General features: G+C 35.6%; 1 protein-coding gene across 1 annotated transcript in view; it reads right to left on the bottom strand.

Moving 5' to 3' along the window:
• Positions 1-1155: 1155 nt before the first annotated feature.
• LOC138697061 (medium-chain acyl-CoA ligase ACSF2, mitochondrial-like) overlaps positions 1156-21935 on the bottom strand; it is a 45695-nt gene continuing 24915 nt past the window's right edge. Inside the window, exons 7-13 of the mRNA XM_069822655.1 lie at positions 20625-20773; positions 20361-20529; positions 16286-16390; positions 11150-11298; positions 10302-10443; positions 4747-4857; positions 1156-1787 (exon numbers count right to left, since the gene is read on the bottom strand). Of these exons, the coding sequence (XP_069678756.1) occupies positions 1662-1787; positions 4747-4857; positions 10302-10443; positions 11150-11298; positions 16286-16390; positions 20361-20529; positions 20625-20773 (951 nt within the window). The 3' untranslated portion in view covers positions 1156-1661. The remainder of the gene's footprint in view (positions 1788-4746; positions 4858-10301; positions 10444-11149; positions 11299-16285; positions 16391-20360; positions 20530-20624; positions 20774-21935) is intronic.

Genomic DNA, 21935 nt, shown 5'->3' with positions numbered 1-21935 from the left:
TCAACAAAGAAAAACAAGAAATATAATATTATGAACCATGCCTACCTTTCTTCTCTTCTAAATATAACATACCTGTTAATCAGTGGGTCGTCAGAGGTATGCTATTTGGAGAGAGAGGTTTCCTTCCACAGTCTACTTACCAACTATTAGTGAAATTAAAATCGAAAGTCTTTGAAATACAAAACATCCTATTACAAATTCTTAGGGACTGTTTACGTATCATTCAATATAATTTATATTTTAAAGAAAGATAATTTTGTCAATATAACATTTTGGCATCAAGCAAATCCCAAATTCAAAATGTAATAGTTTTTTTTAATTAACAACTAAAAAAAAATAACTGCTCTGTATTCAGGATCCTTATGTTCTGCCTCACTGGAGGCTGATGATTTAATCAAATCCTTCTCTCAAGTTAACTGTTAACATTTTATCATTTCTAATTATAGGAACAACTCTCGTGACCAGAATATTGTACGAAATGGAAATATAAAAATTGGAAATTTACCTTTCGAAGAGGTGGAGAATTCAAGTATCTTGGAGCAACTGTAACAAAATAGAAATGACACTCGGGAGGAAATTAAACGCAGAATAAATGGGAAATGCCTGTTATTATTCGGTTGAGAAGCTTTTGTCAAAAAATCTGAAAGTTAGAATTTATAAAACAGTTATATTACCGGTTGTTCTGTATGGTTACGAAACTTTGCTTCTCACTTTGAGTGAGGAACAGAGACTGTTAGTGTTTGAGAATAAGGTTCTTAGGAAAATATTTGGGGCTAAGAGGGATGAAGTCACAGGAGAATGGAAAAAGTTACACAACACAGAACTTCACGCATTGTATTCTTCACCTGGCATAATTAGGAACATTAAATCCAGACGTTTGAGATGGGTAGGGCATGTAGCACGTATGGGTGAATCCAGAAATGCATATAGAGTGTTAGTTGGAAGGCCGGAGGGAAAAAGACCTTTGGGGAGGCCGAGACGTAGATGGGATGATATTAAAATGGATTTAAGGGAGGTGTGATATGATGATAGAGACTGGATTAATCTTTCACAAGACAGGGACCGGTGGCGGGCTTATGTGAGGGCGGCAATGAATCTGCGGGTTCCTTAAAAGCCATAAGTAAGTAAGTAATTATAGGAACAAAGTTGCATGTATAGGAAGATTTTTAAGAATTATTGTGTATTCGACAGTAAGATTTATATAATTATGTAACAAATTTGAGTATTATTTATTATAGAAACATGAGCAATAAGAAAAGAAACAAATAAGAAAAAAACATTTTCAAGGTATGCGGTCTATGAAGTGCATTTCTTTCTTGTGTTACGTTACCTTTCTTCAACTGAAACTTGATGCTCCAGCACTGATTTATATCAGATAAATTTGTGCCGGCTCGTCTTGTTTATCAACTTCACAAGGCCAGTTTTGAGTATATTTTTTATCAAGTTTACTACATTTCATTATGGTCAAATCAGTATATAATTTTCTCATTAGTGTTACCAAATTCTTCAGCTTACACACAGTTTCCTGATGTGTTTTCTATAAAGTAATATGTGTTTGTGTAATATTTTCACGTCTAATCTTAGTTCATGATGTCCTTATTTTATAATTAAGGACACCTATTAATTGTCGGCGTCCCTTTTGTTCTGCTAAAACTGAATCTTCACTTGCTGATCCCGAGCTCTTTCTGTAGTTTCTCGAGAAGGCGGAACTTCTGAACCTTGCCAATCGCTGTTCTTTCGAATTCTTTTATGAATCTGATGTATCTCGGAATTCTGAACTCTGGCAACTGAAACAATGGGAGATAAGTGAGTAAGTAAATAATTAAATAAACAAATATAAATATTTATTTCACCTTAGCGTTTCCACGTTTTCCTCGCAGTTTCAAAAATTACCTCTTTTGTCTATAGAGATTTAAGGCATTACCTTTTGCCATTTTATTGCACTCTTTAGCTGACAAAGATGTAAAATATGAAATTTCATAATTTAAAGCAGTGGTTCCCAACCTATGGTTCGCGGACCCCCAGGCGTTGGCGAGTAATTGGAAAGGGGTCCGCATGAACAAGATATTTTTTTCAAATGGCATTTCAATTAAACTTAACTTCATCGCATTCTCTGATTTTTCTCAGCTTGAAGGAATATTTGTTTGCTTGTGTCAGACTTGTGAGATTCAGAGTTTGTCAGGAATGAAATCACCTGAGGAACTTCTCCTAGCTTGCAAGTCTAGCCTGCCTATAGGTTACTTTAGATTTTTAAATTTTTTAAATTCAATTTTCAGGGTTCAGGGTCCAGATTGGAGCAATGATAAAGAAATTACACTAGCTGTGTATCGAGAATTCGATTAATTTCGCACCCTAAGTAATATCTAGAACAAATGGTGATGAACTGTTGTTCGATATCGTTGGGAGTATGAAGAACATCTTGATTTATTAACATTAAAATTAAGAGAATGTTTTCCTTCCTGCAATTGATAAATCAATTTGGTGAAAACCCGTCTGGGTGACAAAAAATAATAGTTCGTCCGTCAAAGAAAAAGAGAAGCTTAAAATAGTGTTTCCTACAATGACCTTGTTGCAATATTATCTGTATTCACCCAAGTATTCCCATGTTTTCGACCTACAACACAACACCTAAACATCAATTGCACCAAATATTTATGTCCAGTGTATATTTTCTTTTGTTTTCCATGAAAAATTAATATAGATGTAACTTTAATGTTGAGCTAAACTTTCGATTTAAGCGTATCTACATTTGAAGTAGACTTGTCAGAACTGTCAGCTACATAGTAATATCAATCATCCCAATAACAACCTTATGGCAAGTCTAAGAAACTTATTTCATTTTCCTCAGGAAAACATGATATCTTTGTATTTATGAGTTTTTCAGGTTGAAATTGTGTTGAAAAGCTAACACTAAAATATGAATGTAACATCCCTACTAATTCATTATGAAAATATGTAATGAGTAGAACATATTTATGGGCCTAAATTATGCAAAATATTTTTGGGGGTCCGCCAACATGAAGTAGGAAGGGTTCGTGGCGCTCAAAAGTTTGGAAATCACTGATCTAAATCATTCCTGTTAGCGATATAAAAACAAGCACTTTCACGTTTCATGATACGTGAAATGCAATTAAAGGCAAAATACTTTCATATTCCTTAATATTTTAGTAAAGTTTTCATATTTCATAAAAAATCTCCATATTTTCGTATATTCTGCAAAATTTTTGTCCTCCATTAATATTTCTGTAACTACCAATGAATTACGCTTTCCAGATATTGTAAAGAGGAAATAGAGAATCCCCAAGCCGTTCCACCAACATTCCAGGATTTCCAATGGCAAATCTCCAATTTTTCCTTTTGAGTCATTGAACTCGTAACGTCACTGATTAAATTCGAGAAGCCAAAGCAAAATAATGGATACCTATTCTAACTTTTCTCATTTTTCCTAACCTGAAGCCCTTTCAGTGTTGCCATATCTACTTATATAAATACCTAATTAATGTTTTAAATTGGTTTAAATAATCAATATTGCTGTCTAATTTCTCCTCTTTTTGCAACTCATCGATTTTTCTTCTTACAAAACAATATTAACTAGGTCTACAGAAGGTATAATCTTTTGTCAGAAAATAGCCTATAGAAAAGTTACTTGTGTTGAGTCCAGCCAATGTGTGAACAATTTTTTTTTCTATTCAGTGTAAAAAAACTTGGGTTATCTACTTCTTACATTTCGGTAAGAATTTGAGTATGTTAAAAAAAACTGTTAAATTGTACAGATTTATTGCATTATATTCAAGGCCGGGTATTTATGGAGATAGCGAAAATCACGATATAATAGATATAAAATAGATTTTTACTAATCTTGACGAATTAAGTAATTCTAACTAATAATATGCGGATAAAACAATCGCGACAAATCGCGAAATTGAATTCTAATAGTGAAATATGAATACATTCGCGAATTATTACTATTGCGTCGTTTTATAAAGAATTTTATATGCTGAGTTTTTTTTTCGGATTTTTTTTTCTCTTGAATTTGTTATATATCCAAGTAGGCTACATTACATGGTATTTCAGGTGTTCTGATTACATTAGTGAACTCGAAAGACGGAGAATTCAACATTTCACTGATAATATGAAAGTATTAACTTGAAGGTTGCAAGTGTTTTTCGTTTTTAATGAATGTGTGTTAAATACAGTCTCAGTCCAACAAATATTGTCCATTGGTCATACCGTACCTTTACCATAATCCAACGAACTTTTAATTTTAATTATTTGGAAGGTAATACATTAAGTTAATACTCCAATTCTAAAATAAATGTATTTTCCAAAATTTCCATTAATCTCCGCCAAGAGTACAAATCAATCTCCAACAATCTCCGCCAACACCAATATTAAAAAACACAAATGATAAAATTAATCTCCATAAATACCTGCCCCCGATTATACTTTATTTGGAAGCATATTAAATATATAGAAAACTATTAATGTCTAAAACTTATTTTGAAAATAATGATGTAAACATGTTCTAAATTATTTAAACGAAAATATTTTAGCATTTAAATATTTCATATTTTCATTCTTTTTCAAAATAAATCTCATATTTTGACAAAAGTTTCATATTTTGCCGGTCTCTAGTTATACCGGTACTTTCAGGCAAGTCTTAAATATCCATTGTTGTATTTGATTGTTCTGTGTATCCCAACTCAGTATGAAACGTTACATTTCACTTGAACCTCAAATCCTTACCTTATCCTTACAATAGTTTCTGACGTCTTGTTCATTAAGTCTCGCCCCCTCTCTTAGACGTAGATACATTCCGATTTCCTCTCCAACTCGATTGTCCGGCACTCCGAAAACCTATAGGATAAACAAACACAAATACTAACACAGCTTGCCTTAATTAATAATAGCCTATACAGGGTGGAAGTGAAATAGCCTTGTAAACTTCCAAAGCGAATAGCTCATGTTATATGTAACAAAAAACTATATCATCATATTGGTGTAAAGTTCATTGTTTTTTTTTTTTCAGAATTTTTTTTTCACAAATGTTTAACACTCTCTTATTCGGTAAGCATTGGGAATAGGATTATGATTTTTGTCCATATCGATAGGAAATCTAATAAAGAATAATTATTAGAGCAGTGCAAAGGGAGCAGTTATTCGATACACCGGCAACAGGGCAAGGGTTGTAAATTCATCCTGTGTACCCGCAGAGGTCTGACTCTACGGTACACAGGATAGCTGCAAGCAGTAGGTACAGCTTGGTAAAGGAAACGTCAGTACTGAAGAAAGATAAGAACAATTCGGTTCTAGTGTTACGATGCCTAAGGGGGAGAAAATTCGTTCGGCAAAGTTTAAGGGTGCTATTCATAGACATTTCGCTAGCCCGCGCTACGAGCGTGCTAAACAGGATTCATATCATATCATATCGCTGACACTGATTTATGAATACGAAAAACGTTAGTTCGCTGATTATCCACCGAAAGCCCGCGCTAAGAATGTCTATGAACACAGCCCTAAGAGATTTATTTCCGAATGTGGTGATATTTTTTTGTTGCAACGAAGATAAACTATTCTGTAAATTGTGTAAAATATCAGTTTCAGTAACTAAAGCATATAATGTTCGAAGACATGTAAATAGGGATGTACAAAAACGTGTTCTCATGAAGTTGAAAAAAAAAATCGAAACATGTGAGCAGGGTCACAGTTCTTCATCCGTGTTCCATGAAGAAATGTGTGATGCGTTTTGTTAAGCATTCAAGAAGATATGTCCTGGTGTATCTCTTCCTCCTTCTCCTATACTTACTCGATGGGGTTCCTGGTTGAAGGCCTGCATTTATTACTGTAAATATTTCGACCAGGTCCAGAATGTTATTCAATCATTTGATGTGAAAGATGCATTTGCAATACCAATAGCCCAACGTCTGTTGGTTGATTCAAGCATAAAACAACTATTGGATTACAATGAATCGAATTACCGGTTTATTCCTGGTTGTGTAACAGCTTTAGAAAAGTCTGGTACAAAACTGGTTCATCAGATTTCCCTATTGCGAAATATCTGGAAGAAAGTGACTCAAGTAGACGATAAAATTTCTAAAATAATATCTGCGAAAATAACAAATATGTTGAAAAAATTGGTGGATATTATAAACTTTGCAAGATTAGTGACAGTATTTCTGGAGATAAGGATTCCTTTGAAGAACTAACAGAAATTGAAAAAAATGTTGTACAGGATTTTACGTATGCCCCAGTTGTTTCAACAGACGTAGAAAGAAGCTTCTCCACATATTATAAGGCCATGCTATCAGATAGACGATAACTTACAAATGTCATTTGTTGTGCATTGTAACAATATTTGGAAGAAAAGTGATAACGTATAACGTGTGCGTTAATAACTCACACTCATTGTAAAGAAAAGAAAAAGACAAAAAACAATTGTTCAAGTGCTTTTGCGAATAAAATATCATGAACCCGTTACAAATAAACAGTGATTTTGTTTGCGTTCTGTATGAAATCATACATGTAAAATATATATTATTTCTTTAGGATGAAATGGTTAATTAGTTTTGCAATTTTGATATCTTATTAAAGTATCTGTAGAAAATTAATTGCAGAAAAGTTAGGGAACTGTGTCATTTCTATTGTGTCGTCTGTATGTCAACACATCGTGTATATGACCGTCGCTTGTACACAGGGAACAAGCTCAGTAACGTCGGAACCTTTCCTATGATGCCATTCCGTCTGTCATGTGCTCCGTCTGCACCGCTCTAATAATTATCCCTCTGGCTTATTTCAATAGCGTGCACGGTTCTCGTGTAAATTTAATTTTAAAACCCCCTAAATTCCAACCATTGCACAAAGCGAACGCGTGGCAACGTCTTGGCAGCCTACATACTGAGACTCACCGAGTTCGTTGACCTCTTACACCTGTATACGAGTAGAGTGTTTTAGCGACGATGTTGCCGGACTGCTGAAACTTAGAACTTAATTTTCTAATTAACCGTGCAACCGTGCATCTAATCACAAAACGTAATATAGGGTTTCTATTCATTTACGTGTACCCTATCGTATCTTTCAATCTGCAAGGTTATTTCACTTCCACTCTGTATATATTACGGTGCACCGACAGATTTCAAACCTGCCCGCTTGACAAATGGTGAACAGTTCTCAGCCTCAATCTCTACTATAGGTAGAGTTATGGGAGGGGGCATGGGGAGGCACTGCCCCCGAAAAATATATGAATTCTTTTATTATTATTATTATTATTATTATTATTATTATTATTAACGTTAGAAAATATTGAATTCAAAAGATCTTTTTTGCTTTTGTTTATGATTAAGTTTCTGTGCTTAAATTGACGAATTAATGTCTTCAGATCATGTGTCAGAACTATAATATTTATTTTACATTTTTGAATGTATAAAAATTTCTATACCTCATTTGAGGAATAGAGGCATTGTAATGTTTCTTTTGTAACAGCCTGTACTCATTTGTTAGAAGTCTGCAGGTGTTCAGGCCGCCACTTGGAGAAATATGAATAACATAATGCTTAACAATGCAGAAAAAGAAAAGTGATCCTGGTATAATGTGTAAACTTAAAAACGAGATTAAATAAAATAATTAAAGGTTACGTTTCATATAATATCTTCAGGAAAGCTTAATATAAAAAAGTTTCTGTTAGCACTGTTACGTAATTTTATTGATGTATACATGTGTTCCTGTACGAGAGAGAAAAGAGAGAGATTGTTTTAAATTATGCCCTATTATAATTTGTAGTAGATCTATAGTTCAAAGCCACCGGCGTAGCTCAGTCGACTAAGGCGCTTGCCTGCCGATCTGAAGTTGCGTTCGGGCGCCGGTTCGATTCCCGCTTGGTCTGATTACCTGGTTGGGTTTTTTCCAAGATTTCCCCAACCATCAGGCAAATGTCAGGTAATCTATGGCGAAACCTCGGCCTCATCTCGCCAAATATCATCTCGCTATCACAAATCTCATCGACGCTAAATAACCTCGTAGTTGATACAGCGTCGTTAAATAACCAAGTAAAAAAAATCTATAGTTCAAGCCCTACAGTACACAATTTGGTCCAGATAGTATGACATAGTGTTGTTTTATTCCTACTACGTTAGCGTATTTTAAGGTCATCTTATAGTGTAAAATGTCCTATCTCTCTGTCACGCCTCGCGTTATCAGTACTAGATGTGAAAGAATGACATCATACAGGACGCAAGAACGGAAGCGATTTTTTTGTCTGTTGCCACACTACAAACAGTCACTCTCCCGTCCAGTGTTGCCAATTCAGCGGTTTTCCCGCTAAATCTAGCTTTTTTGGATAACCGTCTCGCGGGTAAAATTATATTATCCCGCTTAGCGGGTATACTACCTGTTTTTTAATCTTTAAAGTTTCTGAAATGAAATTCATATTAGCATTATAAGCAGCTTTCATAATTACATTTAATTCGTTCAGTGTGTGTTTTGTGATATAATGGATGTGTAAATGTAGTGATAATTCCATATTATATACGTTGCCGTTAAAACCCGAAATCTGTCAAAACCAGTTTCAACTAGTAAAAACTAGTTTAAGCAAATAAAGATAGATAGAAAATGAGTTTTCGTATGATCTAGAATCAATATCAGGTTAGGTTTGGTTGTTTAGGTTTTTGTTTGGTAAAAGCCTAAAAAAAGAACCTAAACAAACCAAACCTACCTGTCATTGATTCTAGATCTTACGAAAATCCGCTTTCTATCCATCTATATTTTAAAACTAATTCTTACTAGTTGAAACTAGTTTTGTCGGATTTTAGGTTTAACGGTAACATATATAGTGCAATAAGAATTTAAATATGTTGTGCCTGTGATAAAAGTTTTCAAAATAGCGCCACATTGGGAATGATAAATGTGTGCAATATTCGTTACATTGGTGGGTGGATGCTCTATCTTGACCATTATTATTATTATTATTATTATTATTATTATTACTACTACTGTTATTATTATTATTATCATTATTATTATTATTATTATTATTATTATTATTGAATAATAAATATACATTAAAATCTAGAGATATTTGTTAGAAAATCGCGGGTTTTCGAAAGCCATCTAGCGGAATTATACGAACAACAGTTGGCAACACTGCTCCCGTCCAGCTAGCCAGCTACTCAATCAGTAGTAAGACTTAGGTGACTGAGTTTATTGGCGTGTGACCGTTTCAATCACAATGACGGAGCTGGTAGATTAGCGAACCTGCTTCAAGTTTTTCTTTTAACTTGGATATTCTTCAGCGGAAACTTTTCGAATTATTACGAGGGCTTTCGTGGATGATACAGTGAATGAAGGACAGATAAAATTCTGATACCGACGCATCAAAAACGCCCCGAAATCCGTCGAAAGTGATTTATTTTATTTTTTTTAGTAGGTTATTTTACGACGCTTTATCAACATCTCAGGTTATTTAGCGTCTGAATGAGATGAAGGTGATAATGCCGGTGAAATGAGTCCGGGGTCCAGCACCGAAAGTTACCTAGCATTTGCTCGTATTGGGTTGAGGGAAAACCCCGGAAAAAACCCAACCAGATAACTTGCCCCGACCGGGAATCGAACCCGGGCCACCTGGTTTCGCGGCTAGACGCGCTAACCGTTACTCCACAGGTGTGGACGAAAGTGATTTAGCTTCTGGAAGAACTTCAAGAACAAAATATTCCGAATCAACAAAATTCGACAATTGACAGTGCGAAAATTAGAAGAAGATCTGAGGACTTCACGGGCTATTGTTTAAGAGACTTTTACGCAAGAATTTGGAATGACACACAGAGAATCTTTTTCTTCATGATAGTTCACATATCCATTCTTTACGTCTCATGCAGATTTTCCAGCCAACTTCACACCATCCACGTCGTCACTCTCCATACAGTCCAGATTTGGATTCCTACAACTTCTGCTCTTCCAAAAGCTAAAACCGTGATTGAGAAGGAGAAGACTGCAGACCGTGGATCAGATGGAGGATGAAGGAGAATGCTACAAGACAGATTAAGACCATACAGAAAGAAAAGTGAATGGGGCGCTAGGATAAATGTGAGTTACCAGGGGAAGTGGCAGAAGTGGACTAAGGCGTCATTGTTCTTAGGTACGCTGTTTTTAAAATAGGGTGACTAGGAATTTTTCAGATATACCTCGTTTATTGATCTACTATCACATTTATCCTGGACTAAAATCGAGAAAAAATTATAGTCTGGCAATAGACTAAAAATATAGAAAAAAAATCTATATTAATTGGTTCACAACCAAAAATATGTACTCACTTGAGCTTCTAGTACGTCAGGATGCTCCATGAAGAAATCTTCAATCTCAGTCGGAAATATTTTGTCTCCGATTCTAATAATAACATCCTTGACTCTTCCCACAATTCGTCCGTATCCATCTTCTTGCAGCACAAACTCGTCCCTAGTTACACAAGAATTATATTTTACACTTCATCATTATTACCTAATATATTTTTTTGATGTACCGAAGTACATATGATATTTCCATGCAGATATTCTGCGTCATCATATGATGAAAGAGTGATGGAACGGAGAAAAATTCTCTCCGGCGCCGGGATTTGAACCCGGGTTTTCAGTTCTACGTGCTGATGCTTTATCCACTAAGCCACGCCGGATACAACCCCGACGCCGTTTAGAATCGTCTCAGATTAAGCTCCATCTCTTGGGTTCCCTCTAGTGGCCGCCCTCTGCACTACGTCATAGATGTCTATGAACGCAGGACCGAAGTCCATACATGTGTTGAGGTGCACTCGAATGAGTGACTGGTTGGCCGGGATCCGACGGTATAGGCGCCGTCTTAAATCACAAAGTGATTTATTACGCATATCATATATATTTTGATGTACCGAAGTACATATGATATTTCCATGCAGATATTCTGCGTCATCATATGATAAGTAAAAGTTTACCTTTCACGTTGCAACATATTCGACTACATAACCACCGAACCCCATTCTCGAAAGAGAATTAAGGTATTTATCTTACATTAGTAGCAAGAGTGTATTTCCTTTATTTCTGATTTGTTCTCTGTTGCTTTAGGATTATTATATAAGAACATTAGAAGCTAGATTTGGAGCTGCTTTTGAACATGCAAGTTCGTTTTATACCCAGTTTTGGCCCATCCATCAGGACCGATGAATTGTCTAGTCTTTTCCTCGTCTTTCCAGTATCCCAGCATGACATTGTACCCTCGCACCCAAAGTTCTCCAGGAGTACCCATTGGAACCATGCGGCCTTCTTTATCAACTACCTTCACCTGAAATTATAATGAACAATGATGCTAATGATTATACTGCTGCCAATAGTAAATATTCACGTTTAACTTCATTAAAGAAATTAGAAATAAAATTATGTGGAGAATTCAATCTGAAATCCAACATATTCAGATGATGAATATTTTGCGTGATTATTTTGATAAATATTATTATGTAAATTGGCTGATGTAGAGAAAAAGAAGCAGTAAAAAACTAGCTAGCATCTTAAAAGTGAAAATCACAGTAAAATTATTTTAGCAATAAATGCAATATCCTCAATTTTAATACGCCTGAAGCAATGCGTATCACATCAGTTCAATCACAATTTATTTGAACTGTGCTCTTACTACAGCTTACAAAATCCATATTACGGCATAAATTAAATTAATTCTGCCTAAATGTGTCGCATATAAATTAGTAACAATTATATAGCCTGCATGAAGACTAAGTATACTTTGTTTTATAAAATTTATTCAAAATACTTTGTGTCCTGCTTAAACATAAACTAAAAAACACTATTACATGAAATCGAATGGAGAAATTCCAGTGTAGTTGGTTTGTACTTCAACAATGACACAATAGTAATATGCGTTACAAGAGCGGTATGTTGACGTTTTCATGTTCGAGGAAAAGATTGAAAAAGCGAAACGTAGTTGAGCTTTTTTAATTTCCGAGAACATGAAAACAAACATACCGCTCGTGTATCGTACATTATTTTGTGCGAAGATCGTTTATTACATACCTGAAAGACGAATTTATAATTAGTTGCAATGAAATCTCCATGTTGGCTTCTGTTCAATGACGGCAATTTTGGAAAACAAATATATCTATCTTCAACATTGTTCCTATAAAATGTTTTCTGTGTTTACTATACTCCAGCAGGCCGTGATATATGTCTGTCTTTTTTTTCCCACCCAGTCTATAAATGCGAACTTAAAACAAACGGTAAGGTTATGTAATGATTTATTTTTCATTTTAATACGTTAAGAAAATTATTTATTTCTGCACATTGAAATTATAACAAAATTATTTATTTCTGCACATTAAAATTAGTTGTCACATTTGTGCAGTTATTCAGAGTCACTGGAGCACCACCACCAGTTTTTTCTATTGTGAAACTTTTTTGCATGAATATTGATTTTCCAGTTTCCGTCGAAGTTGAAGCATTAGCACTATAGATGGCAGCATTTGATAAACCCTCCGTCTGGCAGGAAGTCGATGCACTGGAGACTGTGGTTGCAGTTTTGTGAATCCTAGTACCAATGTTGCTTTTGTCGTGCAAAATATTTAAAAACAATAATTAACAGTGCAATTTAGGTGAAATTGCAGTGGTAAGTTTCCAATTTATAATTATTACTATATTGAACGTCTTTAAAAATAATATGTTAAAAGCCTAAAGCAGTAAAATGAATATGACGCTTAAGCGGTAAGAATAGGGGAATTGTTATGTGTGTTACGTTGGGAATACTGAATGTGGTATTTCACACTTACCGCGTATTGGTTTTGTGCGGAAAGCAAGCAAATACGCACAATCTGCACAATTTTTTTTTTTTTTTTGTGGTTGAATCCGCGAGAGTAATGCGCATGCGTTGTAACTATAATTATACGTTTGGAAAGCGCAACCATAGCGTCAGTTATAGTGATGGAGGAAATAAATTAAATACCGATATATTGATATTGCAGTATATTGCAAACCTAATTTCGATAAACGATATATATCGCAGAAAATACCGGTATATCGATATATCGAACGATTATCAATATATCGCTATTCCGTAAGCAAAATGCATTTTCAGGCGTACATTTACTGTATTACTATAAAATTACTTAAATTTTAATATTCCTTTTTACCATTGAAATTAACATCATAACAGTCAAAAGCATAAATGTAAAATTGTAACAATAAACAATACATTTTCAATACCACATGGTGTAGATCCTAACCTAAATCAAAATTATGGTGGAGGCAAGGGAGCGTAAATGATATAGTGGAAAGAGTTAAGTGTTATCTACATGGTTGAGTATTTGATATTGGAACACGATTCAATTATTATAATGTTTTGTAGGATTCAATCCAGCACATAGATATAATGCTCTTTTCTACCTAACAACGTAATCATTTTTAAATGTAAGTGAACAGAACTTGTGGACTAATTATTTTAAATGTAAGTAAACCGTACTTAGAATGTTACAAGTTTTAACAAACTTCACAGTTGATTTGAAACAGTACTTCTATAGTAAGTTCCCATTGCCAGTTATTGTTACTCTCCAACATTCCAAACAACAATGGTGATGATTATAGGGATATAATTTTTTTGCACTAAAACATATAATAGGGAAACAGAATGTCAGCACTAGGTTGTGCATAGAAATCATAGACGTAAACAAATGTCACATCGGTATTAAATCCTTGTTTCTCTTTCCAATTCAGAATATAGAAATAAAAGTTTTGCTACCCGTTTTGAGATCAGACGGTTCCCTTTCAGGGTGGGATTTGCTCTCCTGCGTTGGAGAACATTAATAACAATATTAAAACAGTAGTAGTTAAACTCCCGTCTGTCTCTCGTTTCGCACACGCTGCATTTTGAATTTGGTGCTGCATATTAAACAGTTTGAATTCGAGCCAATTAGAACGAGGTATTGAGTGAGGTTGCATAATTATGTAACTGTCCACCTTCAGTAGCGCTATCTCTCGGGAATTATCGGCGTTGTCTAGTGTGGATTTTGTTGTTGATAATGATAATGATTCCACAAAAAAAAAAAAAATCGATATATTTATGAGAAAGCCGATATATTACACGACATATTGAATCAAATTTTCGATATCGATATATCGCTATATCGAAACGAAAATATCGGTATTTCGTAAAAACCGATATATCGTTCCCATCTCTAGTCAGTTAAGATTTGGTCTCCGCAGCAGAAAGTGTCCTGCGTGCTTGTTCTTGCCGAAGTGAGGTCCGTGACACGGGTGCAGAGTCGTTTTCGACGGGAGTACCAGCTGCGACCTACCGATAAAGTTCCAACCTACACATCAATTATGCAGTGATGTCAACTGATGGCAATAGGAGCAAGCGCGCTCTTTAGAGTCCAGGAGAGCATGAGCGCTTTATAGCTTTACGAAAGAGATAGTTGCTATATGCCGCTTGGTCGAGCTATATACAGGGATGGCCAGCACTGATTCAATGGATAAAGAGAAGAGAACTTATTAAAACTGTATACATGTTAATTTTAAGATTTGTTTGAGAAGTGTAAGTGCATTATAAGAATGTAAGTTTTAATTTTAATGTTCATTTTTCACAAGTTCGCTTTTTTATTCAAAAGGAATATTTTCTCAACTTTTTTTTACAGAAAAGTGAAATTTTCAGATATGTTTGTTTAGTAGCCTTACAGGTACTAAAACAATGTTTTCGTAAATCTAATATATCGTAAATACGTATTACTGAAGATAGTATATTAAAATGTTTGAAAATATTCGCATGGAAAATGTTTGTAAGGAAATGAATTAACAAAGCAAATACCGGTACATCACAAATAAAAGATATGTGCCTATGTGTTGGTAAAACGCCAGCTCTATAGCTTCAGCAGATTTCGAGATAATTTAATATTCTGATAACAAAAAGTTGCGCACCAATATCACCTAAAAGCATAATGCGATAAGAGTTTTATTATGTAATATTAGTTACAGTTAAAACATAACCCTAGACAACTTTGCTTTGTACTATAATATTGTTTTGATTACTTTTATAAGGCTAAAGACACCATCGATATCAATTTCAACTTATCATGTCATATTCAGTGTCCTTCTTTGAATTATGTGTTTAATTCACTTAGTACAGTATAGTTGTAGTTATTATGGGATTTGTGTGATTATTCCTTCTTTACTCTTTATTACATTATTAACGTTTAAAACACAACTGCAATATTAGGCTAAGAAATAGGTGTTAATACTTTTGTTTTACAGATAATATAGAAAGTAACAAACAGAAAGAAGCCATATAAAAATAACGACATAAAATTTCACGTTCCGTTTGAAGTTTGTGCACCACTGTTTTCTTAATTCCTCCTAGCATACCTAGCGCTTAATGCCCGCGCACGACGTCAAGGTCAGAAAAATGCGCTTGCTTTGACATCACTGAATTATGGCATGGGACAGACAGCTGCGTGCAAAAGGAAGTCTTCTTAATGTGTGGTGAGGACTAATGAAGGACAAGGTCCTAGGCTCGTACTTCTTCGCAGAGAAAACTGTAACTGGAATCATCTATGCCGACATATCGACAGAGTATGCTCTGCCTTAGCTTACCGATGGTGCAATTTCGCAGCAAGACGGCGCCGGCGCACCATACCATCATGCACTAGTAGTACGGGACATTCTGAAGTATTACCCGGGCGTTGGATTGGGAGACAAGCTGAAACCATCACTTGGCCACCGAGATCATCAGACATTACTTCACTTGATTTTTTTCTGTGGGGTTTTGTGAAAACCTTGTTATCAAACACCAGTAGATGGCCTTTCTGATTTACGCCGCATCATCCGTGCAGCTATTTAGAACGTAACACCGGTAATGCTGTTAAACACATGGCAGGAAATTGAGTACAGATTGGATGTGTGTCGCGCCACTAATGGTGCGCAAATCGAGGTGAGGTAACATGTGTAAAACAAATTTGATTTGCTGTCCATGTACGAAAAAATAACATGTGTACAAAAATGTTTTCAGTTAATGTTATGTAGAAAAATTACATGTGTAATTTTTTTTTTCAGTTGCTGTCCATGTAGAAAAAATAAAATGTGTAATTTTTTTTTTTTTTTTTTTTTTTGAGTTGCTGTCCATGTAGAAACAATCTGCAAATAAATATCTCCATTAGTTTTCGTGTAAATAAACGTTGTTTTGTTCTAGGTTTAAGCTGGACACACTGGTACATTGCAATGTTTATAAAATACTACTATGTTTTTCTTATAATCATAATTTTATTGTGTGCTAGTATTACCTCTACATGCTCCATAAGATACCCAACAGTTGCCGTCATCTGCTCCAATGTGTCCTGTGGCTGTGAGAAAAACACGACCGTTACCTCCGTCATACCATAGGCAGGCTGCAAATCGAAAGCATCATGATTAATTCCATTAAATATTCTTAAAGAATACGAGAAAAGTGTACAGAAGTTTACTCTTGGTATCTGTTGTCTCGGTTACGCCTAATTTACCTGTCCCTTACCCAATTACAGCTAATCTCACTTCCCCCCTATCCCGATGACGAAGACGGTGGCCCGTGGATCATAGTTCAGGATATTCTGTGCATATCGATGGCTAAAAAGTGATACCTCGTATCTACAAATATGGTCATTTAGTTTAACTACACTTATTATTATTATTATTATTATTATTATTATTATTATTATTATTATGTTCACCAAATTTGACAGTTAACTAATATTTTGTCCTCAAGCTTTCCACTTCCTGATAAGTTTCAGCATCATTCTTTCTTCACCCACTCTTACCAATACAGCTTCGTTTCTTATTCTGTCTGTCCACTTCACACGCACCATTCTTCTCCATATCCAAATTTCAAATGCTTCTATTCGCTTCGTCGTAATGTCCATGTTTCTGCCCCATACATTGCTACATTCCACACAAAGCACTTCACTAGTCTTTTCCTTAGTTCTTTCTCCAGAGGTCCGCAGAAAATGTTCCTTTTTCTATTAAAAGCTTCCTTTGCTATAGCTATTCTTCTTGTGACTTCTTGGAAGCAGCTCAAGATATTGTTTATAGTACACCCAGATATTTGAAACTGTCCACTTGCTCTACTGCCTTATTTAGAATTCGCAAGTTTACCTTCTTTACTTTTCTTCCTACGACCATGGTCTTCATCTTATTTGCATTTATCTTCATTCCATACTGCTCACAGCGGTAATTTAACTTCAGTAGCATATCCCTTAGTATATCCATGGCTCATTTATTTTAGGGCTCATCTCTACATTTATCATAACACCTAGGAATGAGTACCAATTTAGGGACTAGCCAATTGGATGTGAGATGACTAATAAAATATGACTAGATCGTCCGTATGAGCATAATGTAGGGAACGATTTATATTCTTTTTACAAAGAGGGATAAGGAAAGTGTGTCCCTTTCTTATTGATTCGTTTGGGTGAGTACAGTATGTTCACCATCCTCATCCTAAATATTTCGTTAAGAGACAGTTCTGGATAATAGGTATGTAGAGTTTTATGAGACAAACTTGAACTAACCTTGTTCTTTGGAATATAGTGTATGTATTACTCGACCGAGGCGAGTGTAGCCGCGGGCGTAATGTGAACTATCGCGATGACGCTATACGAACGCAGGAGCAGTACAAGTGGCCATGGATAAATATATAACAGGATGCGAAACTACGGTCAGCACCATCTGGCAGTAGGGGGCTGAAATAAGATGATTAGCGCCCAACGTCGTAGGTGGTGAACATTAGAACTACGTGTTGGGTACATTACCCAGAGTTCTCTATTTATCCGTTCGAGATATTGCTCGAGGACTCGACGAGGAGCCTTGATGGCAGACAAAAACTTGCTAATAAGTGAACATAAAGTGATATTAAGTGTGTGTATAAGCAGTGCATGTTAAAAAGTGATGTTTATGGACGTTGTAAAAATAGTGTTATTGAATGTTTTGTAAAGTAATAGCAATATAATAAATTGAACTATCTAAGTAGTTCTTGCAGACTTTTCAATTGCTCTGTACAATAAATACCCAAAGAATACAATCCAAATTATCTAACCTTTTGCTTTATTTTTTTTGTCTGTGTCTGGTTATATTTTAATTGGGTAGTGTAAAATAGATCGTATCTTTTATCTTCCTGTTGGCTCCGGTAAGAATTTTCAGTAGAAGCTGCTGTGAGGAATAAAAATGTAAATGTTTCATTTTAAATTGGGTTAGTTTTGAATATCGATGAGGGTGGGAGGGAATACTTTCTGCACAGTTTAACATTTTCGTCACCAGGTGCGCTGCTAAATGCATGGAGTAATTACTCTTTTCGCTACTTGGTGCGCTGCTAGATGTAATAACGCCCCTCCCTCTAACAGGTGGCAGCAAGCTCATTTTCTACAACAGCGCCTCTAGTATGTGTTACGGGGAACTCGGTAAGTTTCGCATCCTATTATATATTCATCCATGAAGTGGCGCTCCGGTCTGCAGGACTCCACTGGCCTCGGTCGAGTAATACCTCTTGTCTTACGAGATTCTGAATGGCCGGAATTTCAGCGTGCAGAGGTGTCCTTCGGTAAACACGTCAGCCAACGCAATATCGAAAGGGAAACGTAAACAGTTCTCTTTAATGGAATATTTAAACAGTTTTTGGTACAAGTAGATAAATCCAGAAAAAGATCAATGTGTGTAGCGAAAAATTATAGGTCCACTGTCAGTTATTAATTATTGTAATGCATGATTTGAAAGTTTTATATTGTATTTGTTCAGTTTAACGAAATTTCAGTTGGCATAAAATGACAATAATTTCACTGTTCTTAGAATTTTATTATACCGACATTTGTACCAGCTCTCCTGACCACATAGGATAAATAGCACGTTAGAACATGATCATAGAATGCAAATGTAGCTGTCAGGTATAATTCCCTGTGAAGCTGATTTGAATAATGTCAAGGGGAAAATTGTTCCGAGACCGGATATCGAACCCGGGACCTTTGGCTCAGCGCGCCAACGCTCTACCGACTGAGCTAGCCAGGAACGCACCAGACACCGGCTGAATTTTTCCCTTTATATCAACTTACTCAAGTGGACTGCCAAGACGTCAAAGACCCAACCTTGAGAGCACAAAAACTCTATGTGGCTTGATTGTGGTTTTCTGTTGGCCACTTGAGGTAAATGGATATAAAGGGAAAATTGAGCCTGTGTCTGGTACTTTCCTAGGTACTCAGTCGGTAGAGCGTTGGCGCGCTCAGCCAAGGGCCCCGGGTTCGATAACCGGCCAGGAACAATGTTTTCCTTGAAATTATTCAAATCGGCTACACAGGGAGCTATACTTGAAAGCCAGATTTGTATAATACACGTCATTGTTCATCAACAGAAAACCACAATTCATGTCACGCACAGTCTTTATGCTCTCAAGGTTGTGTCTTTGATGTCTTGTCAGCTCACTTGAGGTAAGTGGATATAAAGGGAAAAACTGAGCCCGTAATTATGTATGGAATTATAGGATGGAGTAGCTTATTTAAATCCAATTTTAATCCACTTTATGTATTACAGAAGAAAATAATTAAAATCTGTCTTCATGAACCTATTGATTTTCCATTTCAAAAATTGTTTTTAGGCCTTAATGTACTTAATATAAGACAAATTAATTATATTGTATTAATAAAATTCATACATAAAAATCGAAATAATTTTGAATTGTATTCGCATAGTTATGAAACAAAAGGTATGAATTCTTTAAGATTGTTTCAACCGAAATGCAACACTGCTACAGTATTTAATCATAGTAGTAATTTAGGCCCAAGAATAGATAACAAATTTATATTTAAATATCCCAATCTTGTCAATTCTAATAGTTCTAGTATTAAATTTAAAGCGTTATGTATGGATTTTATAAAAATTGAAAAATTGTAAATTTAAATTTATATATTCTTATTGCTTAGTAGGCATAAGACAAATTGTATTATATACTTCTTAATTTCAATTCAGGAATCCGCCCCTGAGCACGAGTTCTACTCTTTCAGGGGCGAGCTAAATTTTTTCTGTTTATTTATATTTTGTTACAATTTTTGGCAAAATAAATAAACAAACAAACAAACAAATAAATCTGGTACGTTTCTGAGTAGCTCAGTCGATAGAGCGTTGGCGCGCTCAGCCAAAGGTCCTGGGTTCGATATCTGGCCCCGGAACAATTTTTGCCTTGAAATTATTTATGATCATAGAATAAGATTTATAATAATAATGGTAATAATAGTAATAATAATGGTTTATTTTAACTAGCAGAGTTGAGGTAATTCGACCTTCTCTTCCACTCAACCACTACTTACCTTGATAAATAAGGAATAAAAGATATGAGATACTCACGGTTAGTTTTCTGACATTGAGAACCTCCTTGATCTTCAGGGCCAGCTGCTGGGAGCATGGTGCTCCTCCGTACATAGCTGCCCGGAGGGAAGTGACCTGCAGCCCGAGTTCAGTTGCCACGGAGATCATGTCCACGAATAGAGATGGAGTGGCGAACATGTGGGTGCACCTGATTCAGAGAGGTATGTCACACTTTCCTCTTGGTCAATATTGGTCGCATTCTTTATTCGCTGAAAAGATCTGAAATTTGTCTTTTGACTTTACCTCTCCTGTATGATAGCCTCGAGCGTTTTCTTGGCGTCGAACACAGGTGCAGGTAGGACACATGTGACACCGTAGTACAAACCGCAAATGACGCCAGTCAGACTTCCTGCCGTATGGCAGAACTGTGTGATTACAGCCGATTTGGCATCCTGTGTGCGGAGGTAAGTATCGGCATTAGAAAACAGGAACGCCCAACTAGTGTTTCGACACAAAAATGAATTACAGTGGACTCACCTAAGTTCGACTGAACAGAATTGAAAGTTCAGTCCAATAAGGGTAGTGAGTGTGGCAGGTGAAATGAATACAAATTCTTATTGGTTATCCATCAACGAATACAGTACTGTACTTGCATTTCCTGTCCGCCCCGAGACTTGTGTATGCGCTTCTAGTATCACAGTGGGTTTCGACAGTTCCGTCTCACAAACGGCACAATTCTCAAATAGAAAAAGAAGAGTTCAATAATTTAAAACCAGTGATTAAATATGGACGTCCTAATCAATAAAATATTCTGTTTTCCTTTAACAAAAGTATCACTACAAGACACAGAACCAATTCCTATTCAAATGGCAAACCCATTTCTTAGTGCCCGAATAGGGGCGTGTCTAATTCTCCTACGTAAGCAGTCGAACTACTGTGCTCCAACCACGAGAAAGTCTCTGCCGGATGAGATGAAGGAGGGTAATGCTGTGAATGAATGTTGATGTCATAAGATGTCATAAGGTCACACACGTGGATACTCTTATCTCTATTGGCTAGCTCTCACAGCACAAACCATAACATTGATACAGACATATTGATACTACCCTAGTTATAAAATTAGATCACAGTTAATCTCTTGATCTTTTAATCCCTCCATACAGGAAATAACATATGCAGGAGAGCGCTTGGTTTTTAAACTGACGTTATAACGGTAATATTATTTATCTACTTCGTTCCAATAGATGAGTCAATAGTAAGCACATTCCTTTCACGGTTGATCTCCTGGTTGGAGAACAGTATAGGATGTCGAACTTGTTTGTTGTCGAACTTCAGAGCTTCCACTGTATTTTACAATTCATATTTGGAAAGTCCGAGAAGTTCTGTAGATGAACCACAATATAAATTTCAATATCAGATACACAGATATGTTTTCCTATTAACATTGAAATTTATGTTGTAGTTAACAAAATGAATATTTGCAGCTACGTATACAGCATTTTTTTGTTGGTTCCACGCTATATGAGCTGACTGCGTAAGACTTGTACCGAAAATTTGCATTTAAACTGGTTTGCTCGAAGATTTTCGGTCTTGTCATTATCGTCACTGTTCCTC

The sequence above is a fragment of the Periplaneta americana genome, chromosome 3 (assembly GCF_040183065.1).
Source record: "Periplaneta americana isolate PAMFEO1 chromosome 3, P.americana_PAMFEO1_priV1, whole genome shotgun sequence".
Classification (NCBI taxonomy): Eukaryota; Metazoa; Arthropoda; class Insecta; order Blattodea; family Blattidae; genus Periplaneta; species Periplaneta americana.
Note: the sequence above shows the minus strand (reverse complement) of the source record. Positions and strands in the feature narration are given on the sequence as shown.